Here is a 27,444-nt window from a genome sequence, read left to right on the forward strand (position 1 = left end):
ATCATGGTCACTGAATGCATCATGATTATGGTCAGTAAACGCATCATGACCCTGGTCAGTGAACGCATCGTCATCATGGTCAGTGAACACAACATGGAAATATAAAATACAGCTGGTCAGTGTGAGGCTGTGACAGGAAGTGGAAACATCTGGATGAGTGCAGCTTTCACGTGTTTGTGTGTGTTTGTGTGTGCGTGTGTGTCTGTGTCAGTGTGTGTGTCTATTTGTCGTTGATTCGGAGTTTGAAGGAGACGCGTCCGGCGAACTTGTCCCTGTCACTGCCGGCGGCGAGCGTGTTGGAGGTCACTTTACACTCCACGTTGATGTCTGTGTTCAGAGAGGCGTTCAGGAACTTCACGGCCACTAGAGGCTGAGTGTAGTTCACCTGAGACAGTAAACACATCGCATGTCAGTATTAGTACAGTACTCTGTGTGTACTGAGCATGTACATGAGTGTGCACTGAGTGAATACTGAGCGAGTACCTGGGCCTTCTTGCCGTAGTACGGGTAGTACATGAGGTTGAAGGTCCCATTAGGAGGATAATAAGCCAGAGGTCCGATCTTGTCGCTGTCCTCCCTCTGCACACAAACACACTGATCAATACTTCTGATTGGTCGTCAATACGCTTCAATAACCTGTAACTGGAGGTTACTAACACGTAACTCTGCTGTGATTCTGTGATGGAGGCACTAAGGGACTCTATCATGATCTACTTCCTGGTCTGCTGGTCTTACCCACTCATTTTCACCCACTCTGTACCTCTGAGGATGGAGACGACACAGGTGAGATGAAGACAGGTTCACAGACAGACAGACAGGTTTACAGACAGACAGGTTTACAGACCTTTGCTGCACAGGTGACATAAGGAGACTGTCTTTCCTTCCCCGGTAACATCCCGATCACCTGCAGCAGGTAGAAGAACAGCTCGTGAGAATGTCATTGGAGGGTTTGAGGTTAAAAGTCTCTTTTGATTGGCCGCTTTCTGAAACCTACAGACAGGAAGCACTTCCTCCTCTGGCAAAATCATTTTCATTGCAGTAACACTAGAGTGTAACTGGGCTTAACATGGGGGTCAGAGGTCATACCCGGTTCAGTTTGATGAGGATGCAGGGCTGTCCTTTGTCGTAACCATAGAAACGATCCAAAACCCCCGAACACTCCTCCAACATCGTCCGATTGAACTGACAGGAACGTTTGGGATTGTTCCTCACCTGCAGAGAGAGCAGGTCAGACAGGTGTAGGTGAGGCAGACAGGTGTGGGTCAAACAGACAGGTGTAGGTCAGACAGGCGTACCTCTCCGCTGTCCTCTTGGATGAAGTACTCGTCAGGTGTGCATTCATCGTTGGTCTGAACCTGATAGCTGTCGTTGTACGCTGCAGACACACAGGTACAGACACAGGTGTGACAGGTAATCGGGCAGGTAACCTTTCAGTTATATTGATAAGTGGTTAAAGAGGCGGGGCTCTTACGGGACAGGAAGGAGTTGAGATTGTGGATGAAGCCGTCCCAGCTCTCGGTGTCTGAGGTGGAGAAGGTGATCTCCAGCTGGTTTCCCTTTGGGCGAATCATCATCCCTGAAACAGGAAGCAGGTCAGCGCTAATCAATCACAGCTGAGCCTCATGAGCCTCTGTTGATAAACCGCGCCCCTCTCTGTTGTGGGTGTGTCCTCACCTGGAGTGGCCAGCCGGTCCTGCCAGGTGGGCTTGTAGTCGTCGAGTGTGAGCAGCAGGATATACATGGTGAAGGCGAACATGCCCGCCAGACACAGGTAGAAGATCAGGTAGAAGAGCAGGATCAGCCCTGTGGAGGGAGGTGATGGTTACTCAGAGCACAGCATGCCCCTCCCCCGTTCCCTCCTCTAATGTCATCTTTATAATCCTCTTGTGCTTAGCCCCTCCCCCACCCCTCGATTCATACTGAAGTAGGTCATCGGTGTGAGGGGGAGGGGGAGGTACTGTAATCTGCTCAGCCTCTGTTCCTCTTCATCCATCGTCTGATTCCAGCTGACCTCAGAGGGGCTCTGATGGTCACATGACAATATCTATGGCAGACTCAAGCTCGCCGCCATCATCCAACCACTAAGAGAAGACAGAGGTGAGAGAATCACACGCTCACTTCATTTCCTCATCAGACGAAACGTCCTCATCCACACCTGGGAACACTTGCAGGTGACCCTGATGCTAGAGTGCAGGGCTCTAGAGTGCGACCAATTTAGTCGCAAATGCGACCAAATTTTTCAGTGGTGCGACTAAAATAAACGTTTGGTTGCACCTGTGCGACCAACTGTTCGGGTAACAAAAAAAAAGAATCTCTGCAACTCTCCGTGTGGTCAACAACAGACACACATTATGCCCCTATCGTGGACTTTGTCTTTCTCGGCTTTCTCACCCGACGGCCCGTAGACGGACACGCTGTCGGAGCTTAGCGGTTCTGATGCGTCCGGTCCGCTCTGTGTTTACGTCTTTTTGTGCTGATTCTGAGCTGCAGAGGTTTTGTCTCTCCAACCAAAATCCACCGAGCCAGCAGCAAAAGAAGCAGCAAACTGCGCTTCACATTTGATCAATGTCGTCATGAATTCCCTCTGACTTTTGCTGTTTTGCTTCCACCATGATAAAAATCACACTTCCTGCACAGCTCTCTGTGTGTACTTCAGGAACAATTTCCCGTCTCAAATCTGTTTTCAGCATCATTCATTCGCTTATTACCCACCAGTCTACCGTTGTTCACAGCGCTGTGGCTGCTGTCTTTTTCTTTTTTCACTTAAATGACCTCGGCCAAGAAAGCCTAATTTCTGCTGTTCAATACTGAAGAAATGTAAACTTCTTAAAATTGTGCAAAATTGCAGAATATTTTTAAGGTTATCTGCTATAAAAAGCCAGACCAGGAAAATCTCCTTCATGTTTTTCTGTGTTTTATTCTCAGTTACTTTCACTCAAAGGCATCTGCTGTGATGTATCACATCACATGTATCAGTACTGATAAATGATCAGAATTATAATATTTCTGACTGTCTGAGGCTAAGTTGAATCAAACCGGGACTTTGAAAACCGGAATCGAATGGATTATAGAAATCAGTGATGATACCCAGCCCTAGTGAGCAGCCTGGGCACGAGAGGAGTGGATGTAGCTGTGGGTAATAAGAAAAGATGAAAAGAAGGATTGATAACTTTTTTGTTAAGGCCTGATCTGTCTGAAATTCATAGCCAGCTCTGACACAGTGCCATCAATATTTGAATGCTGAAAAAGCAGCAGTGTGTCCAGGAAACACATTATATGCTGCAATAAATGCACTGCCCAAGTGTCCCCTCTCCCCACTGCCTTTCAGCAGCAGACAGCAGCAAACAGGTCGTCAGAGAAGGCGATGTGATGATTAAGTTTAACATTTTCTACAATATTGACAAAGCACTTTAAGCACAAGTTTGTTAGTTAATAATTTACAAATCAATATTGTCTGTATGGACTTCAATTCCCCCCCCCTAAAAAGTGCAAATGTAAAACTGCGGTGTTAAGCGATGCGGTTGAAAAATTTCGGCGCACTGGTGCAACACTGGCAAAAAGTTAGTCTAGAGCTCTGATATAGTGGCAGAGAACTGGTGGAGAACAAACAGGTCCTCACTGTCCTGTATGTCCCCCATCACTGATTTCATCACAGTAAATGTCTTTCTGAAAGTGCAGAGCTGAGTTTAAGGATATAATCTGCCCACTGTTGTCATCGTCAACGCCCTGTACAGCTACCTGAATGCGACTCCAACAGAGGTTTTACCTGTTCACTGCGACAGCCAGTGGGCTAGCCTTGCTTTCCTGTCGCCTGTCTCTTTCAGGTGTCTAGTTGGTGGAGCTGACCCAGTTTCAGATGCAGCACACCTTAGTAGGCCAGTCCCCAGTGCGTTATAAAGAAACTCTGACTGAACATCCAGGTCTCCTTCTTCGCTCCTTATGCTTCCCTGGGTGATCGAGAACTTATCCTGACATGGTGCATTCAGCCATGGATGTCGCACCACTTAATCTGTTTTTAGGTTTCTTTACTTTGTTCCATTAAAATATCTTATAGCATATTAAGCCTTTGTGTGGTCTCTCTCTTCCTTGCCACATCCTTTGAGCCAGGTTGTGCAGTTATTTTGGTCTGATAAGCTTTCTAATGTTTCATTAAGAGCTCTGTACTACCTTGTTAGATTTAAGGCAGTGCTGTCCGTGTTATATTTGTCTGGATAAATTGGTGACTTGTAGGGCTGGGCGATATATCGAGTTTTTTAAAAATATTGATATATTTTCATACGAGATATAAGATGTGACAATATCGTTTATATCGATATAGTCTATGTTACGTTATAATTATACTTGTGGAGCCGCAGGTTTGCCTCTCTTTCGTCCACTTTTGTCTCTACGCAACGTTACTCGGCCTCGCCTCTCCTTCACTGAACACAACTCCGCCTCCCCCATAGCTTCACCTGCAGGCAATGACAAGATGAAAGCGGAAAATCTCCGTTAGCGAGTTACCGCGGATCGCCCCGTGCGTGGGGCTGGACGGCGTCAACGTGTTAGCGAGCTAACCGCGCTAACGACATGCAGCCCGGAGGAGCTGCACGGCCTAAAATCCTTTCATTTTCTCAAAAATCGACAGTGCGCCTTATGTATGAATTCTGGTTGTTCTTACTGACCGCGAACCGATTTTATGTGGAACACAGCGCTCAGCAATCTGTCAAAAATGTTCTAATATGACTTTGCTAAGCTACGGAGCTGCACCGCTTGATGTCGGAGGATTACGGCTACCGGGGAGGAGCCTCGCGGAGTGATACGTACTGTGTGTGTATAAGGACCACAAATGGCACCTGTTCAGAGACGTGGTGCAGCTGTGAAATCTGTCTCTTTGTTATTCTGCTCAGCGTCTATTAGTTTACATTTTGACTGCACAATTGTGAGCTTTTTGTTATGCACAAAAACAACATTGTTTTCTTTTATTTATGGACCATGATTATTTAATAAATGCTGATATTTTATTTTTGAGTAATTTCTTCATGTACATCTACGCTGTATGTAAATAAAAGTGCCCGTGTGACATCTGGGACACAGTGCGACTAAGAACTCTCTTTTTGTTATTAACTTATAGCTTTAAAAAAAATATCGAGATATATATCTTATATCGCCATCCAGCTAAAAAATATCGAGATATGAATTTTGGGTCATGTCGCCCAGCCCTAGTGACTTGTAGACACAAGGTCAACTATGGTGTTCCACAGGGTTCAGTGCTAGGACCAATTCTGTTTACATTATACATGCTTTCCTTAGGCCAGGGGTCTCAAACTTGTGGCCTGCAGGTCACCTGCAGTCCATGTCATCCCCACTTGCGGCTCACATATTGACGTGAAGAAACATTTTTAAAATTATTCAAAAAATGATTTAATATGGATGCAATATGAGCAGAGTTTTACAGGCATAGCGCTAAAGAATGTAGCCTCATGGCTAGGGATGGGTATCGTTTAGGTTTTATCCGATACCAGTACCAAACCGGTACTTTTGAAACGGTGCCGGTGCTCAAACGGTGCTCAAACCGGTGCTTAAAGAATGGAGAACACAAACTTTGTCCAAAAACCTCTCATGTTCAGCTGTTTTCCACTTTTTCTTTGGTCATTTTAGCCTTTTTGGCCAGGGTGAAGGGAGCATCTGCCATCAAACAAGAAGACAGCCGCATGTAGCTATGATGGTGTTTGCTTGTTCACCTTACATGCATTAATGTAATAACGTGGTTAGCCTACTCAACGTAAATTACACACGAACAACATTAAGCTACTCACGCAGAGAAGAACGGCTGCTGCTGCATCATCATCCTCATCATTTCTGCTACACTGGCAGGGCTAGGGGCCAGGACTCTCCTCTTCGGGTTCTTGGGGGATGTTGCTAACTCCGGGTCCGATAACAGGCACCACACCCGCAGTAGATGTGCTCGGTGTGAGGTCTCGCAGCAAGCTATCAAATACGGCGCATTTCTCGGCTTTTAAAATAAACGCTATGTGTCGCCAGGTGTTTCATCAGATTTGAGGTGTTACCTCCTTTGACAGTATCACAGTATCAGCTTAAAGCACTTGTTGCTGCTGAGTTTGCATCTTTTGCTGTGAAGTACAGCCAGACTTTGACCGCTTCGCCTTGGGCATTTTTAATCTGTAGCTCTGCTCTAAAAGAACGTACGTACCTGGCCCCGCCTACTATCCTCGGAAACGTAAAATGATTGGCTAGAATTCAAAGTGTATCACAGCTCAGGAAAAAAAGCACAGAAATGCTGCTTTTTGGTCTGGTTACTACCGTTTATGACAGAATTATGTGTGTGTGAGCGTGAGGTAGGGGGAAAAAGGAGAGTGAAAAGTACAAGGTGCCACCCATGAAAAAGCGGAAGAGGGAAGCTTGTAAATACACTGCAGTCATTGAGTCTGTCCATCATAGTCTGGTATGGTGTCTCCCTCCTAAACAGTTGACCTGTCACACTGCTTCACATTGCTAGATATAATTGTACATTATACACTCTGTGGTATTCATTTCCGTAATCCTGTTTTTTATGTGTATAGAATTATTATTTTGTTGGTGCCGTTTACATGTTGTTGTGTTTTACACTGTGGTGCTTCAGAGACACCATCGACCGGAACCAAATTCCTTGTATGTGTTTGCACACACACCGATAAACGTGACTCTGAAAGAAACCACTGCAGCCAGTGCAGAGCTATTAAAACTCGACTGTACGCTGCGTTCACTGCCTCCAAAACAGAAAAGTTGGGACAGCCTTTCAACTTTCCAACAGTAGATTTTGACTATACCGCTCTACCACGATAGAGCATGTTGATGGTGTCATCTAGCTGCACCTGTTTTGATTGAAAGCATTGCAGCGGCTGCAAGCAATATCATCTGCAAATTATGTTCACGTTTCGGAACATGAGGAAAGCCAAAAACTGCGCTTCCTGCACTTCTGTACCATTGATTCATTAATGTTGAATTCTCTCACAGCTGCTCTATTCCCGTGTTGTTGCAGTATATTAATGACTAACCTCGTATTGTGGATGGATTATCTCAGTTGTTCTCCTGACTGAAGTTTGGTCCGTTTACAGCATCCTGCCATGCGATTGCATTTGTCTCTAACCATCGAGAGCCCTCATTCTAACTGTTATTGAGTGGAAAAAGGTTAGCGTTCATCCTCCAGCTTCACTGTGTTATGCTAACATAGCTGTGTCGCTAGCGATCAAAAGCACATCATTATATAGTCAAGTCAAAATTTATTTCTACAGCACATTTAACCATGCCACACTGGATTCTACTCTGGCTGCTTTTCACCAGTTTGTGAATTGTCCCACAAGGAGCAACAGGACAATTGACCTACTGTATGCTAATGTGAGAGATGCATACAGAGCCACCCCCCTCCCCCCACTAGGGAAGTCAGACCACAACCTGGTTTACCTACAGCCACAATACACACCCCTCGTCCAAAGGCAGCCTGTCACAACGCGCTCCATCCGGAGATGGACCCCAGAAAAGGAGGATGCTCTGAGAGACTGCTATGACACCACAGACTGGGATGTGCTCCTGAGCCCACATGGTGAGGACATAGAGGGGGCGACACACTGTCTTACAGACTACCTCAACTTTTGTGTGGACACGGTCGCCCCTGCTAAGACGGTACGGTGTTATCCTAATAACAAACCGTGGGTAACACAGGAAGTCAAAGCTGTCCTCAACATGAAGAAGAAGGCTTTCAGGAGCAAAGTGAAGGAGGAGATGAAAGCAGCACAGCGGGAGGTGAAACGCTGCCTGAGGGAAGCAAAGGACACCTACAGGAGGAAGGTGGAGCAGAAGTTGGAGAGGAACAATATGAGGGAGGTCTGGAATGGTGTGAAAACCATCACAGGCCACAACACCAAGAAAAGCACAGTGGGGGGGACTGTGGAGAAGGCAAACGAACTCAACAACTTCTTCAACAGGTTTGACCAGCCCACAACCCCCCCACCCTCACCCTCACCTTCACTACAGAGCCCTCTCCCCACTCTCCTGCCTCCCTCGCTTCCCCCCCTTCCTGACACCATGACACCCCCCTCCTCCAATCCCTCTCTCAGCAGCAAGACATCTCCCCCCCTCCCCTCCTCCCAAACATCTCCCAGTGTCACAGTGGATCAGGTCAGGAGGCAACTGAGGAAGCTTCGCCCCAGAAAGGCAGCAGGCCCAGACAAGGTGTGTCCTAGGATGCTTAAGGCGTGTGCTGCTGAACTTGGGGAGCCGCTACAACGAGTCTTCAACCTCAGTCTGCGACTGGGGAGAGTGCCCGCCCTATGGAAGACATCCTGCATCGTCCCGGTCCCCAAAAAGAACCGGCCCAATGAGCTGAATGACTTCCGACCGGTGGCACTGACGTCACATCTTATGAAGACTCTAGAGCGGCTCTTCCTCAACCTCCTCCGACCACAGGTACAACATGCCCAGGACCCACTACAGTTTGCATACAAGGTGGGTGTCAGAGTGGAGGATGCCATCCTGTACCTCCTACACAGAGCCCACTCACACCTGGATGGGGGAAAAGGCACGGTCAGGATCCTGTTTCTTGACTTTTCCAGTGCCTTTAATACCATCCGGCCCTGTATGCTCCAGGAAAAACTGAACAGGATGGAGGTGGACCCCTGCCTGGTGGCTTGGATCTCCGACTACCTCACTGACAGACCACAGTACGTCAGGCTGAAGGACATCACGTCTGACACTGTGGTCAGCAGCACAGGAGCACCACAGGGAACTGTGCTGTCCCCTCTTCTCTTCACCCTGTACACCTCTGACTTCTGCTACAACTCTGAATTATGCCACATTCAGAAGTTTGCAGACGACACAGCCATCATGGGGTGTATCTGGGATGATCAGGAAGAGGAGTACAGAAGTCTGGTGAGGAACTTTGTCGCATGGAGTCACACAAACCACCTGCAACTCAACACCTCAAAGACTAAGGAACTGGTTGTGGACTTCGGGAGGTCCAGAGAAGGTCCACTACCGGTTCAGATAGAGGGGGAGGAGGTGGAGGTGGTCAACAAGTACAAGTACCTCGGGCTGTGGGTGGACAATAAACTGGACTGGTCATGCAACACAGAGCACCTGTATAAAAAAGCCCAAAGCCGACTGTACTTCCTCAGGAGGCTGAGGTCTTTTAACATCTGCAGGAAGCTCCTGAGGATGTTTTACCAGTCGGTGGTTGCTGGAGTACTTTTCTATGCTGTGGTGTGCTGGGGGAGCAGCACAGCAAAGAAGGACTCATCCAGGCTGGAGAAACTGATCAGGAGGGCTAGCTCTGTGGTCGGCATGAAGCTGGACACTCTGGTGACAGTGGCAGAGAAAAGGACATTAAAGAAACTGATGGACATTATGGACAATGCTGGGCATCCTCTGCACACGGCCATAAACAACCAGAAGAGTCTGTTCAGTGACAGGTTGCTTCTCCCAAAGACAAGAACTAACAGACTTAAAAACTCCTTTGTCCCACACGCCATCAGACTGTTTAACTCCTCTCTGGAGGGGAGAGGGAGGGGAAACAGGAGGACAAAGGAGGGGGGAACAACTAAGCTGTAGTGCCTCTTCACCTCACTGTGCAATACTTTTTGTAAATAGTCAACAGTGCAATAGACTCAATACTTGAAATGTGCAATTCACTTGTATTTTTATTTTTTATTCCTATTTATTCTATTTATCCCCTTCGTATATTTTATTTATATTTGTCTCTGTATTTATATATGTGTGTGTGTGTGTGTGTGTGTGTGTGTGTGTGTGTGTGTGTGTGTGTGTGTGTATGTATATATATATATATATATATATATATATATATATATATATATATATATATATATATATATATATATAACAATTCTGTAACTGTAACTTCGGTCGTTGCTGTGCTTTTTGGAAGTCGAATTTCCCAGAGGAACCCACCCGAGGGATTAATAAAGTTCTATCTTATCTTATCTTATCTTTAAACGACTAGTGTACATCAAAGTGCTTCACAATAAAACCGCAATGCGGCCAGAACAAGAAACAAATAGTACAATGATACTTAAAATTGCATTTAGTTGGTGTAGTGCAGACCGAATGAAATTCAAAGCTAATTTAAACAAGTGTGGTTTCAAGCGTGATTTGAAGGATTGAATTGATTCCGATGTATGGATTTTGACTGGGAGATTATTCCAGAGTCCAGGAGCAGCAATGGCAAAAGCACGGTCACCTCTGGTTGTTAAACGAGACCTTGGTTGCATTAGGAGCAGTTGGCTGGAGGATCTCAGTGCTCGCCTTGGGTTGTACAGATCAAGGACATCAGTTAGGTAGCTTGGGGCCACGTTAGTTAGAATTTTACAAGTGAGCAGAAGGATTCTGAAACCAATGCGATATTTGACGGGAAGCCAGTGTAAGTTAGCGAGGACAGGGGTGATGTGCTCATGCCTTCTAGTGCCAGTTAAAGGCCACACGCTTGATCTGGTATTGTCATCCAGTCTGGACGTGTGCATTACGGATGTACGGATCACCAGCTTCTCCGCGGCCGTTACTAACTCTACTTTTTATGATATCTACTGTAATACAGCTATATCGGTTGATGAACTTGCTAACTCCTTTATTTCAACATGCTCCTCGATTTCAGACATTGTGGCTCCATTAAGGACTTAACGCTGAAGGCCAATTACCAACCATGGCTGAATGAATCCACTCGCGCTCTCTGGCGGGAATGTCGCCAAGCTGAGAGGAGATGTAAAAAAGACAAACTCCAGGTGTCCCTGGACATCCTGCATAACTGCCGATCAAAATATCAGAAGACTGTCCAAACTGCAAAAGCTTCATTTCTGTCAGAAATTATTACTAATATTTAAAATCTTCTAATCCCTGCTCTGCTGCTCAGAGGGATGCTCCCCAGCTCTCTGTGAAAGGTTCTGAAATTACTTTATAGATAATATCTCAGCACTAAGGGCGCCATATCTGCCGGCAGTCTGAATGCTCTATGGCTTTTCAACAGTTTGAGCCCGTATCCTTTTCAACTTTAAAATAAATAATTGATCGTTTGAGAAGCTGCAGTACGCTGCATGACATTCTTCATTCCCGCATTATTAAGGAAGCTCTGACTACTATTGGACCCTGTATCTTACTTTTGATGAACTCTTCCTTGTCTTCAAACACGCAGTTGTGCAACCAGTTATGAAGAAAAGCCACTCTGACCCCAACGCTCTTTCACATTACAGGCCGATTTCTAAACTTCCCTTCATGTCGAAAATGTTAGACATGAAGGGAAGTTTTATATAGCAGCTAGCCCAACTTCAGTAACCCTGCAAACGTCACTGCTGTTTAGTTTTCTGTCTTCATTTATGTTGAAGTGACAGCAGAGCTGTGTGCACGTCTTGCAGACGTGTTTCTTCACTGTGACCTCTGACCTCTGACAGGAGCTCAGAGAAACACTGTCACTGCTGTGAACACTGATTCACTGTGTGAATAAAGCTGAGGTGACTGGTTCCACCCAGAGCTCTACCACCCCTCCGTCCTTCCTACAGACCTTCCACAGAAACTCCATCAGCTCTGTCCAAACACAGCTTGTTCCCCTTCAGAATAATCTAGAACCTTCTATAACACTGGTACCCCCTCAAGGACCAGCTGAAGATCATTTTAACAAGAACGTCTCCTGAGCTCCCTCCTGAAAAAACGCGACCTCACTGTGGTCTAACTGCCTGATTCTGGATGTTTTGTCTCCACCCCCTATGGTCATGTGACCAGTAGAGTGACTACAACCTCCATCTGAGTCAGTGACATGTTGTACTGTCCCTTTAAGAGTCCTCAGGAGCACACTAACATATCTGCCCGTGTGTGTGTGAGAGAGTGAGTGTGTCTTAATCTGGATTAAGCGGACGAGTTTGATTGGATGGTACTCTGAACACACACACACATTAAAGAATGACCTTCATACAGGACATGGCTGTCAGAGGGCGAGCAAGCATCACTCTCACTCAGAGAGAGAGAGGCTGCCAACATCACTGCTTCAGTATTGGTCGTGATGAGAGTCAGCCGATCAGAGCTGATCAGGGTTATTGATCAGCTGTGATCAGTTATCAGCCTTCACTGTAACAGAATCAGACAGACGTTCCTCCTGATGTTTGATCACATCGACTATCAGTAACTGAAGTCTGTGACTGTATTGATCTCTGAGTCCACCTGTGACACAGCGAGCTGATTGGACCGTGGAACAGATCACCTGAGGATGGAGCTCTGAGCTCACAGACACACCTGGAAACAGCTGGAAACAGCTGTTCCTGACCTCAAACACACCTCTTCAGGTGCAGCTGACTCAGTCTGAGACAAACCAGATTTAAGCCGAGGTGCAGACCAACAGAGCTTTCATCCAATCAGAAACAGCCTGGGACGATCACCTGGATGCATCCAGGCAGTGTAAGCATGTACAATGAGATTCACAGCACCTCCTCCCCACGTGTGGAGAGACAAAGGAGGCGAGGTGCAGAGTTCTGTGGTGCTATAAACATATGAACGGTCTCATCTTAAACAATGTCAGAAAATAAAGCTCTCTGTGTGTGATCTCTGCTGTGAGTGAGCCCAGGAGCAGACAACAGGACGACTCTAACAACCCACCTGTGACAGGCAGGTACACCTGGACAGGTGGGAGCACCCTGCTGACATCAGGAGCTCAGGTGTGTTAGTGCTGTCCTCAGCAGGTGTTCACAGGTAAGCCCTCTGCTAACAAAGCTCCAATACTCATTGATTATAATCAATACATCAGTTCAGAGCTAAAACATCCTGTCTGCCCCGAGGGTCCCGCCCCACAGTTTGGAAACCACAGCTTTAGTTATCGATTAACCGGCTGCCCTCTGCTCAATCAATGATCAGAGTGTGGCTGATAAACGGACCGTTAGCACGATCGATCCGCGTGATCGATCAGTAATCAATAATCAGCTGTGCGCGTTCACAGATACCGTGAACACACAAACCGATTCGCGGAGACGCGCACGGATACCATGGTACTGACCCCAGCTGGCGGCGGTCCGGCCCAGCAGCTCGTGCGTCCTCGGGTTCCAGAAGAAATCCCGCCACTCACTCGAGCCCTTCCGGTCGTCCTCCTTAGAGCCGGACATGATGGAGCTGGCGGAGGTGATGGAGGTGATGAAAGACGAGGTGATGATGGAGGCTCTCCAAGTCCCTGATGACGAGGATGCGGCTGACGGAGCGCGCGGACACTCGCTCTCCGGGATAAACCCCTCCCCTTCAGCGCCCGCTGACGTCACCGCCCGGCTCGCCAATCGCGGCGCAAGGAGACCCCGCCCTCTGCGGGATTGACAGACCGTGACATCATAGACCAGACCGTGAGGGGGAACGTGACCGTGACGTCACTCACGTGTACCATAACCAGCAGCTGATGACTGAGAAGACGTCATCACGCACGGCCAATTTATTAGAAACACCCGAGAACTGTAATCAGAATATTTAGTAATCCCCGAGGAAATGACAGTAACAGTACAAGTACCACAGGTTAGTATATAATTATACTGATATACTACACACACTGTGTACAAATACTACAGGTTCATACATACATGTGTTAGTTATGATGATGCTGACTACATATTTGTTTGTACTTGTAAATCACAGAGCAGCTGATCACAGAGCAGCTGATCACAGAGCAGCTGATGTCATCAGCAATAACAAACCCAGATTCAGCCAAACTGAAATTGTAGTTTATCTTTTAAACACTACGACTTTACTGAAGTGTGATGTATTTAATGTAGTTCCACTGTGACACTGGCTTTACTCAGTTTGTAGATGTTTGCCGTAGATTGTATTCAGTGTTCAGCTTACAGTCAAAAATTATTAAGTCTCTGACAAAAAGTGTTTTTAAAATGTTGTCTTATTTCTTTAAAGTATCTGAGTAACAGTTCGTACAGTGTGATCCAGTGCAGCACGCCAGCTATGGGACCAAAGAGCAACTGTGATGTATTTGAAGCAAAGACAAAATAACATTTACAAACGTAAAAATAAATCTTAAACATAAATCAGCCAAACTGCAGTGGTGTTTTAGCACCTGCAGCAGCACTGTGGACTGACTGGAAGCGATGGAGAGACGGGTGTTGAAGGCCCAACCAGAGAGAAGTGCAGCAGTCCAGTCTAGACGTGGGACGTAGCTGCAGGACGAAAGCTTTATCTTTAAAGCAAACATGTTATCATCATATGACTGGATCAGATAAACAGCTGGATCTCCCAGTGACTGCAGAGCCTCCACCAGTATCACTGTAGTCTGTCCAGTTTCAAATCTCACGGCCACCTGAGTGCTGTATCCCATCATGCACTCTGCTCAGTAAACATGACAGAGCTGAAGTAGAGTATGTCTAAGTGTTTATGAAACATCATGCTGGTTAGAGCAGGCGGATCGATCCACATATCCATAGCATTGATACCACGCTGGTGTGGGATCAATACTACTGCAATACTGTGTTTCTATCCTCTACGTTCAGCACGAAGACCAGTGAAATGTGTTAAACGTGTATTTGCAGCCTGCAGCACATTTAAACAACAGAAGCTGAACCAAAGTCTTTCAGAGACAGGAACATCTCCCAGAAAAACTTTCAAAATAAAAGCTGAAGGGTGCGTTTTGTTGTGGTAACTACTGTGGAAAGGTGAAGTCCCAGTTGTTGAGCGATCATTAAAATGTGTTCAGAACTGGTAAAATGATGATGATGTCACGACTCACCGCCTGCCCTACATAAGTTAGAAGCATCAGCATTGGTATCAGTGATCGATAGCTAAGCTTGCAGTGGTGCACTAGCTTGAAACAGTGTGACAGCTGAGAGGATGATGCAATTCAATTCAATTCAATTTTATTTATATAGCGCCAAATCACAACAAAAGTCGCCTCAAGGCGCTTCATAGATACAGAGAAAAACCCAACAATCATATGACCCCCTATGAGCAAGCACTTTGGCGACAGTGGGAAGGAAAAACTCCCTTTTAACAGGAAGAAACCTCCGGCAGAACCAGGCTCAGGGAGGGGCGGCCATCTGCTGCGACCGGTTGGGGTGAGAGAAGGAAGACAGGATAAAGACATGCTGTGGAAGAGAGACAGAGGTTAATAACAGATATGAGTCAATGCAGAGAGGTCTGTTAACACATAGTGAGTGAGAAAGGTGACTGGAAAGGAAAAACTCAATGCATCATGGGAATCCCCCGGCAGCCTACATCTATTGCAGCATAACAAAGGGAGGATTCAGGGTCACCTGGTCCAGCCCTAACTATATGCTTTAGAAAAAAGGAAAGTTTTAAGCCTAATCTTAAAAGTAGAGATAGTGTCTGTCTCCCAAATCCAAACTGGAAGCTGGTTCCACAGAAGAGGGGCCTGAAAACTGAAGGCTCTCCCTCCCATTCTACTTTTAAATACTCTAGGAACAACAAGTAGGCCTGCAGAGCGAGAGCGGAGCGCTCTAATAGGGTGATATGGTACTACAAGGTCATTAAGATAAGATGGGGCCTGATTATTTAAGACCTTGTATGTGAGGAGCAGGATTTTGAATTCAATTCTGGACTTAACAGGAAGCCAATGAAGGGAAGCCAAAACAGGAGAAATCTGCTCTCTCTTTCTAGTCCCTGTCAGGACTCTTGCTGCAGCATTTTGGATTAGCTGAAGGCTTTTCAGCGAGTTTTTTGGACATCCTGATAATAATGAATTACAGTAGTCCAGCCTGGAAGTAATAAATGCATGAACTAGTTTTTCAGCGTCACTCTGAGACAGGATATTTCTAATTTTAGAGATGTTGCGCAAATGGAAGAAAGCAGTCTTACATATTTGTTTAATATGTGCGTTGAAGGACATGTCCTGGTCAAAAATGACTCCAAGGTTCCTCACCGCGTTACTGGAGGCCAAGGTAATGCCATCCAGAGTAAGAATCTGATTAGATACCATATTTCTAAGATTTTCAGGGCCGAGTACAATAACCTCAGTTTTATCTGAATTAAGAAGCAGAAAGTTAGCGGCCATCCAGGTCTTTATGTCTTTAAGACATTCCTGCAGTTTAACTAATTGGTGTGTGTTATCTGGCTTCATGGACAGATAGAGCTGGGTGTCATCTGCATAGCAGTGAAAATGTATGTTATGTCTTCTAATGATACTGCCTAAGGGAAGCATGTATAATGTAAACAGAATTGGTCCTAGCACTGAACCCTGTGGAACTCCATAATTAACCTCAGTGTGTGAAGAGGACTCTCCATTTACATGCACAAACTGGAGTCTATTAGATAGATATGATACAAACCACTGCAGCGCAGTACTTGTAATACCTACAGCATGTTCTAATCGCTCTAATAGGATATTATGATCAACAGTATCGAACGCTGCACTGAGGTCTAGCAGGACAAGCACAGAGATGAGTCCACTGTCAGAGGCCATAAGAAGATCATTTGTAACCTTCACTAAAGCTGTTTCTGTGCTGTGCTGAGCTCTGAAACCTGACTGAAACTCTTCAAATAAACCATTCCTCTGCAGATGATCTGTTAGCTGTTTGACAACTACTCTTTCAAGGATTTTTGATATGAAAGGAAGGTTGGAGATTGGCCTATAATTAGCTAAGACTGCTGGGTCTAGAGATGGCTTTTTGAGTAAAGGTTTAACTACAGCCAGCTTGAAGGCCTGTGGTACATAGCCGATTATTAGAGATAGGTTGATCATATTTAAGATCGAAGAATTAATTAATGGCAGGACTTCTTTGAGCAGTTTTGTAGGAATGGGGTCTAAAAGACACGTTGATGGTTTGGAGGAAGTAATTATTGAAGTTAACTCAGAAAGATCAATTGGAGAAAAAGAGTCTAACTTAATATCAATGGTACTAAGAGTAGCTGTAGATAATATTACATCTGTGGGATGATTATTGGTAATTTTTTCTCTAATGATAAAAATTTTATTTGTGAAGAAGTTCATGAAGTCATTACTAGTTAACGTTAAAGGGATGGTTGGCTCAAAAGAGCTCTGACTTTTTGTCAGCCTGGCTACAGTGCTGAAGAGAAACCTAGGGTTGTTCTTATTTTCTTCAATCAGTGATGAATAGTAAGATGTTCTGGCTTTGCGGAGGGCTTTCTTATAAAGCAGCAAACTATTTCTCCAGGCTAAATGATGATCCTCTAGATTTGTGACACGCCATTTCCTCTCCAGATTACGAGTCATCTGCTTTAGGGTACGTGTTTCAGAATTATACCACGGAGTCAGGTACTTCTGATTTGAGGCCTTAGTTTTCACAGGAGCTACAGTATCCAGAGTCGTACGTAGTGAGGAGGTGAAATTATTAACAAGATAATCGACCTCTGTTGGGGTAGCGTTCAGATAGCTGCTTTGCTCTGTGTTGGTACAGGGCATTGGAGATGATAACAGTGGGTGGATTATATTCTTAAACTTAGTTACAGTGCTTTCAGAAAGACATCTACTTTGATAAAGTCTACTCTTCACCGCTGTGTAATCAATTATTGTAAAAGTAAATGTTATCAGGAAATGATCAGACAGGAGAGGGTTTTCAGGAAACACTGTTAAATGTTCAGTTTCTATGCCATATGTTAAAAACAAGATCTAGAGTGTGATTAAAGTGGTGGGTGGGTTCTTTTACATTTTGAGAGAAACCAATTGAGTCTAATAACAGATTAAATGCCATGTTGAGGCTGTCATTTTTAGCATCTACATGGATGTTAAAATCACCCACAATAATTATTTTATCTGAGCTCAGAACTAAATTAGATATAAAGTCTGAGAAATCAGACAGAAACTCTGTGTAAGGCCCAGGTGGACGATAGATGATAACAAGTAAGACTGGTTTCTGAGTTTCACAGCTGGGGTGGACAATGTTAAGCATCAGGCTTTCAAATGAATTAAAAGTCTGTCTTCGTCTTTCATTAATTAATAGGCTGGTGTGAAAAATTGCTGCCACACCGCCCCCTCGGCCTGTGCTTCGAGATTTCTGGTAGTTAGAATGACTCGGGGGTGTTGATTCATTTAAACTAACATAATCATCCTGCTGCAACCAGGTTTCTGTAAGGCAGAGTAAATCAATTTGTTGATCAATTATTAAGTCATGTACTAACAGAGACTTGGAGGAGAGAGACCTAATATTTAATAATCCACATTTCACTGTTTTACTCTTTGGTTCAGATGTGGATACTTTATTGTTCTTTCTTTGTAATTGTTTATGTTTAAGTTGTTTGTTGCTGGTTTTTAGTTTGTTTTTTGTCTGTTTGGGAGCTGACACAGTCTCTATGGAGATGGGTTTTTGGGGGGGTAGCAGGAGGAGAGAAGCTGCAGAGAGGCGTGTAAGACTGCAACTCTGCTTCCTGGTCCCAACTCTGGATAGTCATATTTTGGGGGGTTTAATAAATTTGTCCATATTTCTAGAAATGAGAGCTGCTCCATCCAAAGTGGGATGGATGCCGTCTCTCCTAACAAGACCAGGTTTCCTCCAGAAGGTTTGCCAATTATCTATGAAGCCCACATCGTTTCTGGGACACCACTCAGACAGCCAGCAATTTAAGGAGAACATGCGGCTAAACATGTCACTCCTGGTCTGATTGGGGAGGGGACCAGAGAAAACTACAGAGTCCCACATTGTTTTGGCAAAGTTGCACACCGATTCAATATTGATTTTAGTGACCTCCGATTGGCGTAACCGGGTGTCATTACTGCCGACGTGAATTATGATTTTACTGAATTTACGTTTACCCTTAGCCAGCAGTTTTAAATTTCCTTCAATGTCGCCTGCTCTGGCCCCTGGAAGACAATTGACTATGGTTGCCGGTGTCTCTAGCTTCACATGTCTGAGAACAGAATCGCCAATTACCAGAGTTTGACCCCCGGCGGGTGTGTCGCCGAGTGGGGAAAAACGGTTAGACACATGAACGGGTTGGTGGTGTACCTGGGGCTTCTGTTTAGGACTATGCTTCCTCCTCACCGTGACCCAGCCGCCCTGATTCCCCAGCTGCTTGGGACCTGCCGGGGAACAGCTAGCGGGGCCTACGCTATTTTCGGCTGCACCAGCTACAGGGGCCTGGCTAGCTGCGGGTGAATGAAGGGTACGAAGCCGAGTCTCCAATTCAGTAATCCTGGCCTCCAGCGCTGCAAATATGCTACATTTGTTACAGATATCATTACTGCTAAAGGAGGCCGAGGAGTAACTAAACATCTGACACAATGAGCAAGAAAGTGCAGGAGGGACAGGTGAAGAAGCCATGGTGCTAATGAGTCGGCTACGAGCTAAGCTAGGCTAGCGAGACAGTACAGAGACAGTGAGTGAATACTTTGGCTATAAATTAGGTAGTGAGTACACAGAAAGTGTGCTTCGAATGAAGCACGTGAAGATTATACTATGAAAGAAGAATGTATTTAAAAGTTGTTAATTAAATCGCTAAGCAAATAAGCTACTCAGAAACACCACTGTGTTTGAGCAGGAACAGGAAGTGATACTCTACCACAGAGCGAGCGAACACCAAGTCTGAGTCCAGACAGACCGAGTCTGTTTAACCACGGCGGCTGTCGACCGCTCAGCCAATCACAAACCAGAAACATGTGCTCTGTGTTCGGGCCTCCTGATTGGCTGGATCCTCTCTGGGAGTAGCTCAGGTGTGTTTGAACCTGCAGATCGACTTCACAGTAGAGCAGACAGGTCCTCGTGTTCTGCTTTATTAACACGGTTTATTTATGTGTTTATGCTGCAGTGACTTAAGCCCAACTTTCTTCTATCACAGCCATGCTGAGGTCCAAACGCAGACCTCGTCTCTGTGGGAAACTTGGTCTTATCATGATTATTCTGCATGTTTCTTAATGCCACATCATCCTCATCATAATGAATAACACAACTCTGTTTCCTGTGCATAAATAAAAGCCTCTGTGTCTCCATGTGCTCCGCACATCATCCTAACCTGTGCAGGTGGGACCTTTAGCTCTTAACAGTTACAGCTCCTGAAGAACACGAGTCTGAACCGTCACAGAGCGGGGACGCGTTTATTGAAACAGATATAATGAAATAAAAGGACCGAGCGTGACAGGGCTCCATCACCGGACAGTTACAGACACTTTTATTACACATTAAACACACACAGAGCCTCCTGCTGCCATTCAGTGTCTGAGCTGATGCTCCTCTTGCAGGCCGCAGCTGTGGATCGATCACCTGTGGATCAGCGACTCTACAGGACATCAGAAATGCGACATGTGGAGGAAAAAGCAGCAGCTTGCAGTCTGGACTGGAACATGTTCTTATCCTCTAACAGGGACCAAAAACAGGGAGAAGTCTGCCATCTAGTGGTGATAAAGTGGAGCTGCAGGGACATCAAGACGTTGAGAGGACAGCAGGAACACTGAGGGGTGGATGAAGACAGATTAAAGGGAGACGAGCAGGAGACACAGAAATATCATAGATGATCTCTGCACATCATCCTGGAAGCATTCAGTGTTCCTCGTGTTGTCACGTTACAGCTTTATTCCATGACATTCATTTTCACCTCTGCACAGTCAGCTGACTGTCCATGTTAAAGTAAAGTACTCACAGCCCCGACACTCATGTTTGTTTAGCTGTGCACACTGATCGTCTGTCAGTAATGTCTGCAATCTGGGCAATCTTCTGCGCCTCTCATCTAGTACCTACTCGGCTGAGCTCAACCTAGTTTCTAGGGTTTTCCATCAGGGAGTAGTACCTGGTACCAGGTACTTTTTTAGCAAATGCTGGCCTGGCTTTCCAACCGAGCAGAGTCAGTCTAAAAATGTGACATCAAAAGCCCCCGATTGGCCAGCCAGCGGTGTCATTAGATGAATCACGAGTTAGATGAAACCTGGCATTTCTGAAACTCGGCAACAAGGGTTACCTACAAACTGACATCATGGTGCTCGAGTCTGACAAACACCCACAGACCAAGCAGCAGGTATACCATCGCCTCAATGTCCTCCATTGTGTTTGTGGCACATAGACACATGGGATGTTGGTTGTGTTCCCATGACAACCCCACACATATTGAGGTGAAACTCAAATGTAATAGAGCACGACACAAACAGAGGCGGGCTCAGGCGAGTGGGTGCTAAAGGAAACCAGCTACGACAGCCTGCCTGGAGTTTGCCCAAAGGCCTGTGAAGGACTCTCTGAAGGAAAAGACGAATGAGACATAACCTGGTCCAAAAGTGTGCTGGACATCGAGCTTGGGAGAAGGTTCATCTTCTGCAGTGTTGGGGAGTAACGGCATACATGTACCGCCGTTACGTATTTACAATACCGAATATGAGTAACTGTATTCCGTTACAGTTACCGTTTAAAAAGGTGGTATTCAGGATACAGTTACTTTGTTGAAATAAATGGATTACACTGCGGTACTTTCCTGTTTCATTTTGTCGCGGGTCAGGACTGTTTGGGTTTTGTTTGACAGCTACGTTCTGTTGTTCCAGGCGGCAGCGTTACGGTTGCCATGGTTACAGGGCGACGCTCTCTCTCTCTCTCTCTGCGACTGTGTGTTTCCTGGGTGAGAGAGCGCCTTTTTGTTGTTGTTGTGCTAAGCTAACAGGCAGAATGCTACAAGCATAGCTCTAAAGAATGCAGCATCATGGGCAGTGTAGTCCATGCTGCAGGGAGAATGGACTGCCATACACGTTATGGGTCTGTGAGCGCGAGGAGGGAGAAAAAGGAAAAGTACGAGCTGTCATCGAGCAAAAACGGGAGCTGGAAGCATGTAAATATAATAATAACCACTGCAGCCAAGAAGAGTGCCTGACGAGCCCAGTTGTAAGTAAGCTATTAAGACTCGACCGTACACCGTGTTCGTGTTTTCCTCTGAAACAATAAGTTCCGTTGGAGCCTTTCAACGCCTCTCTCTGTCTCTCGCAAGAAAAGTTGACCCACACAACAAAGTAAAGCTATTTTTTTGGCTACGAGCCCGACACGGAACACGCATTAGTCAGATATGTGTGATATGACCAAAATCTCATATCCCGATATAAGAATTCTATCGTCCGATAACGATATAAATCACAAAAATGTAACATTTTCTGTAAATTCTGTGAATCTCGGGCAGCTCGACTTGCGTGAAGTGTTTCCAGCTGCGCGTCCTTTACCCGGAGTCGAGTGTTTTAACGATGCGTGAAACGATGCATTTTTAGACATAAGTTGTAACGACTGCCGTTTTCTTTGTGAGTATTTATTACACGGCGTGCTGCGGGGAGAAGCCTGTTCTAACGTCTGAGTCTAAGGTTTATTTTTTAGCACCTAGCGGCTCTTTTTTACTTCTCATCCGTAAATAGCCGTGGATCTTCAGTAATAGTAATAAATCACACAGCAATAGTACATTCACATAGTTGTAAAAAGCATGATAATATATTAAGTAATCCAAAGTATTCAGAATACGTTACTCTCATTGAGCTACGTAATGGAATATGTTACAAAATACATTTTGGGGCATGTAATCTGTAATCTGTAATGGAATACGTTTTAAAAGTAACCTTCCCAACACCAAGGTCATTATCGTTAACGAAAACTAGAAGTGAAAAAACATTTTCGTTAGCGGAAATAAAAATAAAAAGGAAAATAACTACAACTGTAATGAGTGTTCACAAAACTAAAATTAACTGACTTTATAGCAAAAGTGTGTTTAGTTTTCATTGATGTGTGCGTGCAAAACTATTAAAACCCTGCCCAACACTGATCTTCTGTAACTGCGGACAAAAAGTGCTTGAACAACATATTTTAACAAAGGCTGAGAATACCTGTGCATGTGTTATATTTTTCTCTTAAATGTTTTAATAAACATTTAAGAATTTTGATTTGGAGTACTGTGTGTAGTCAAAGGAGCTTGCAAAGAAAAGCGTCTGGACTTCTTTAAGTTACTTGAAGACGTTTCACCTCTCATCCGAGAAGCTTCTTCAGTACTGTGTGTAGAATACTGAGGTCAAAATGAATGTCATCCTTTCTGGAATAAGCCTGTGACATGACAACTTGCTATTTTTAGGATGCAGTGGTACCATCACAGGACCACCACAGACCAGGACTCCCAGGGACCTGCAGGAACCGTTTAGAACCACCTGTTTGGCCTCTCTGTCAGGGGTTGTGCCCCAGTGCTCATCACACAGAGGAGTGTGAGGAGAACCATACACTAAACATACAGAGAACTTTAAACACCTTTATGGTTAAATGAGGGCAAAGGGCCTTGATCCCTTCATTTGCTCTTTCACACAGAGCTGGTTCTGCCTCAGCGTCTTCAGAGAACCAGCCCACCGTTCTACAGGTTTAAGACGTAGAGCTGTGGGCTGCTTCATATGAATCTTCCTATGAAGATACATTTGGGGCAAATTCTGATTATGGAAGACAGTATCTGACGACTGACGCTACCATCTGTGATCTTTCAGCAGGAGCTCCTCCCAGAACAGGTAACATCAAAGGCCAACACTGGACCACTAAGGTGCTGGTTTTGGTTTTTGGTACCCGCCTTTTATAATAAGATCAGGCATTGGCACGTAGTCGGTATAACTCAGGTACATCACAGCTGAACTGTTTCACCTATCTAACAGCACCTCAACCAGGATCCAGGTTCATCTCCTGACCAGACTGACATATCAGAACCAGACCCATTGGAATTGCCAGAACATACGGGGGAGGGGGGGGGGGGTATATAGTATAGGGTATATAGTCCTGTAGGAGGCAAATACTAATTTCACACAGGAAATCCAAGGACCTTCTAAGAAAGGTTTACATGTGTTATCATAAAAGCAGGTCTTTTTACTACCAAATCTGATATGCACCCTTTGAGAAGGGCCAACCTATCATTAAGTCCTCTAGACCTGGACCGGTCAGAAGTGTACATGTCCCGACTGTGGGTCAGAGGGTGGTCCTCCTGGGGGCACATCCTGTAGCAGGGTCCTGCCCAGTGGCCTGCTGATAGGATAGTTCGGGGCTGGAGCATCCTCGGCCCAGTCTATTCTGGGCAGCAGCTGGTCCATGTGAGGTCCCGGTGGTCTGTGCAGAACTGGGTAGGTTGTAATGTTGTGCTCCCGCTCAAGCAGCAAATGTCCAGGAGCTCGATTTGACCCATCAGGTCTGTAGGTTGTGATGGTTAGAAGAGACGTTTCCTGGTCCAGGGTCTGCAAGGGCTGGGCCTGCTGGTCCATCTGATACAGCTGCTTCTTATGGACCTGGCTGTGGTCCTGGTGGTCCACTCTAGGGGTACACAGCTGCTTCTTGTGGTTGTGTAGATAGTCCTGGTGATCCAGCTGGGCGTGCTCCTGTTGTTTCTTCTGGTTCTGGATGCTATCCTGGGCCTGGTGGTGTATGCTGATGTGGTATTGTGATCTCTTCTGATTCCGAGAAATATCCGGATCATGTTGGTCCATCTGGGACTGGTATGGTGGTTTCTTCTGGTTCAGACGGTGGTCTTTTCCCTGTTCATCGACTGGAGGCTGGTACTGCTGCTGCTCTGGCTTTTTCTGGTTCTGGAGCTGGTCTTGGTGATCCTGGTTCTTCTCGAGTTCCATCTGAGCGTGGAACTGCTGCTTCTTTTGGCTCTGGATTTGGTTGTGAACCTGGTTCTTGATGTCCTTCCAGTGCCGCCCCCTGAGGACTGGTTCTAAGTCCAGACAGCGCTGACAGACCTCCTTACCTGGTACGGACTGGACCAGAACATGGACTCCTAATTGCCTCCAGATGGCCTCCTTCTCTGCAGAGGACCACGGCCGCCGTCGGACCTTCCTGGGAGCCACAGGGACTGAAAAACCAACAGAATTGGAGCACGATGAGACTAATCTGCTAAAGTCAAAGTAGTAACATGAATCCAGGTGGACTCACCTGAGACAGATGTTTGCATTCTGGCTTCAGGTGGAATCGCAGAGGTCACTGGTTTGTTAGAGCTCTTTGACAGAACTGTGAACAAAGGTGGGCACAGATAGGTAAACAGCTCCAACAACTGGTTCTATAAAGTTAGAAGTTCGGGAACTGATCCAAACCTGCGGCGAGGTGTGGACTCACCTTCTTGTCTGAGGTCGTTGTCCAGTCTTATCTGGACAGGTCGTTTCTTTGGTTTAGTTCCTCCATCTGTAGCAGCTGGAAAAGGAGAAAAACTGGGTCAGTAACACAAACTTTGGGATCCAAACTTCTCTAGCTGAAAATCCAAAACTACAGTCACATCCTGGTTCTTCCTAACCCAAACATTACTGGACGTTACTGAAGATGCTAAACTAAGCAGGAGGGGCTGGACTGTGGTCTCACCTGGATCTGGGTTCTGCAGGCCCAGGTTGTCCCACTCCCGGCCCAGCATGTGGTAGAAGTCGGTGGTCTTGGCGGCAGCCTCCCAGTCTCCGTCCTGCAGGCTCTCTCCAATAGCAATCTCACAGACTGTCTTTAGTGTTGTTTTCACCGCCAGTGGAGGGCGGCTCCACCTGTTTCCCGCTGCCTTCCTGGCCGCGGACAGCGCCAGGCTGAGGCGACCTGGGGCCAGCAGGTCCTGCAGGCTCTGGACGCCGGAGTCAAGGGATTTAGCGGCCAGGAGCAACCTGCCAAGTTCCCGGAGCTTCTGGCTTATGTAGTCGTACCTCCTCTGACCACTATCCTGGTTCCCCATCAGCTTGTTGCCATACTTACAGATCAGCCAATCAGACTTCACCTGGAGGCAGAGAGGAGCCAGTTACCACAGAGAAAGGTCAGAGAGTGCAGATAGTGTTAGGTGCACAGACAGACAGGTGAGCTGACCTCGTAAGACACATTATCTTGGTTCATGCGATGCAGGATTTCACTGCAGCTCTCAGACGCTCCACTGGAGATCGGCAGGAGCCGCGACGCTGCTGCCTGCACTCTGGTCCGTTTCCTGGCTCGGTTCACAGCGGGGTCAGAGGTCGTGTTCTGATCGACACTTGGGTCAGAGGTCATAAGCTGTTTGGTCCCGGTCTCTGCAGTCTCACCAAGGGAATCCTCAGGTATGTCCTCTCTGGTGACATCACAGGGCAACTTACTTGTGGAACCAGAGGTGGCGTCGTTGGCGGGGTCAGCGTTCACCTCGGCTTTGGATGGGTTGATGGCGAGCTTCTTGCGACACGACACCTGATGCTTCCACAGGTCAGCACGAAGGAAAAATCCAAGACACAATGGGCACGGCAGGTAGTTCCTCGCATCCACATCCTCAGAGGGCTGACGCCATGGCACAATCTCACCAGTGCCCTGCCGGATCACCTGAGGACACACAGGGAGGCGGAGTAAATGTACCTGTAAGGAACAGAAAACCTCACCGGTAACAGACAGGTAAACACAGGTGTTATTGTAGCATCTTTAAGTTAAACTATAAAGCTTGAGGCAACTGTTTATGTGATTTCCTGCTATAAATACATCCATTGATTCATTTTGTTCTGCTTATCTGGGGCCGAGTCTTGGGGGCAAGCCCAGACCTCCCTCTCCCTGGCTACTTCCTCCAGTTGGCCCTGGGAACCACCAAGACATTCCCACCCATAATCTCCCCACTGTGTCCTGGGTCTTCTGATGGGACATGCCCAGAACACCTCACCAGGAGCCCCCATCTCTAAAGGAGAGGAGAGGCACCTTTCAGAGAAAGCTTGTGTTTCACCTTCAAATGTTTTTTGCCTTGTTTGGTATCATTCTCTTCAGCTCAGTCTCACGTGTCTGAATTTACAGATATGTGTTCACTGACAAACTGTAGTAACACAACTGACCTGAAATCACACAAAAACATAAAATCCTAGTACTAGTTTCTTTTTAACTGTAAAAACCATAAAATTATTTTCATAACTTGCAAATACAACTTGCACATTTTGAAAACTTATATTTTAAACAACAAAGTTATATACAACTATTTATCTAAAAATGCACCCACTGCATCTGGCAGGCTGTTTTTTGTACAATCACTTAAAAATACTACTGAAAAATACTATAACTAAAACCAGTTAACAATAAGATGCCCCAATAATTATTTGTGTCAGTAAAGAAAATGTGTCTGTCCACCAGCAGACAGAGGAGCCACCACAGGGAAAAACCTGCAGGCCCGACCGCAGCAAGTGGACAGTGGAGACAGTCTTTACACTGCAATCTGCCTTTGTGACATTCATTAGTGCCCTCACTGACACACAACAACAACTGCACAACACGCTAACTATACACTCCACACTAAGCATCACAAATCTTCCACATCTCAAAACCTGTCTCTCGCTCGCTGCCGCCACCCCTGCAGATCCACCCCTGTAGATCCGCCCCTGCAGATCCGCCCCTGCAGATCCGCCCCTGTAGATCCGCCCCTGCAGATCCGCCCCTGTAGATCCGCCCCTGCATCGGGCTGTAACGTTTAAAGCTTCCACTTGAGGGAGGTAACTCACATTACTGCTGCTGTAGTAGTGTTGCTTTATTGCATTACACTCAGTGCATTTCAATCATTTATCCTGTGAGTTTGATAGCTAGCAAAATAATAATAATT

The 27,444-nt window shown here is 46.0% G+C and overlaps 2 protein-coding genes across 8 annotated transcripts in view; both read right to left on the reverse strand.

The window, feature by feature from the left end:
• On the reverse strand, window positions 1-24,652 carry LOC308396555 (sodium/potassium-transporting ATPase subunit beta-2-like). 5 transcript variants are annotated; one of them, XM_080881958.1, is made up of 10 exons: window positions 24,634-24,652; window positions 13,019-13,314; window positions 1,675-1,803; window positions 1,472-1,576; window positions 1,296-1,375; window positions 1,087-1,212; window positions 845-904; window positions 736-762; window positions 484-579; window positions 1-385 (listed from the first exon to the last, which is right to left on the reverse strand). In XM_080881958.1, exons 2-10 carry the CDS (start codon window positions 13,122-13,124, stop codon window positions 221-223), a joined length of 894 nt encoding a protein of 297 aa, XP_080738084.1. In that variant the 5' UTR covers window positions 13,125-13,314; window positions 24,634-24,652; the 3' UTR covers window positions 1-220. The 5 variants fall into 5 exon arrangements, with proteins under 5 accessions (XP_080738084.1, XP_080738080.1, XP_080738081.1 ...); XM_080881954.1 differs by lacking the exon at window positions 24,634-24,652 and adding an exon at window positions 19,477-19,509; XM_080881955.1 differs by lacking the exons at window positions 13,019-13,314; window positions 24,634-24,652 and adding an exon at window positions 19,477-19,781.
• The window catches only part of LOC308396151 (uncharacterized protein), a 9,922-nt gene continuing 4,053 nt past the window's right edge, over window positions 21,576-27,444 (reverse strand). Inside the window, exons 4-8 of one of the 3 annotated variants that reach the window (XM_080881264.1) lie at window positions 25,719-26,228; window positions 25,239-25,632; window positions 24,999-25,073; window positions 24,819-24,893; window positions 21,576-24,738 (exon numbers count right to left, since the gene is read on the reverse strand). In XM_080881264.1, the coding sequence (XP_080737390.1) occupies window positions 23,828-24,738; window positions 24,819-24,893; window positions 24,999-25,073; window positions 25,239-25,632; window positions 25,719-26,228 (1,965 nt within the window). In that variant the 3' untranslated portion in view covers window positions 21,576-23,827. The remainder of the gene's footprint in view (window positions 24,739-24,818; window positions 24,894-24,998; window positions 25,074-25,238; window positions 25,633-25,718; window positions 26,229-27,444) is intronic. The other 2 variants (XM_080881266.1, XM_080881265.1) reach the window with 2 other exon arrangements.

This window comes from Rhamphochromis sp. 'chilingali' (assembly GCF_963969265.1).
Source record: "Rhamphochromis sp. 'chilingali' genome assembly, chromosome: 1".
Lineage (NCBI taxonomy): Eukaryota > Metazoa > Chordata > Actinopteri > Cichliformes > Cichlidae > Rhamphochromis > Rhamphochromis sp. 'chilingali'.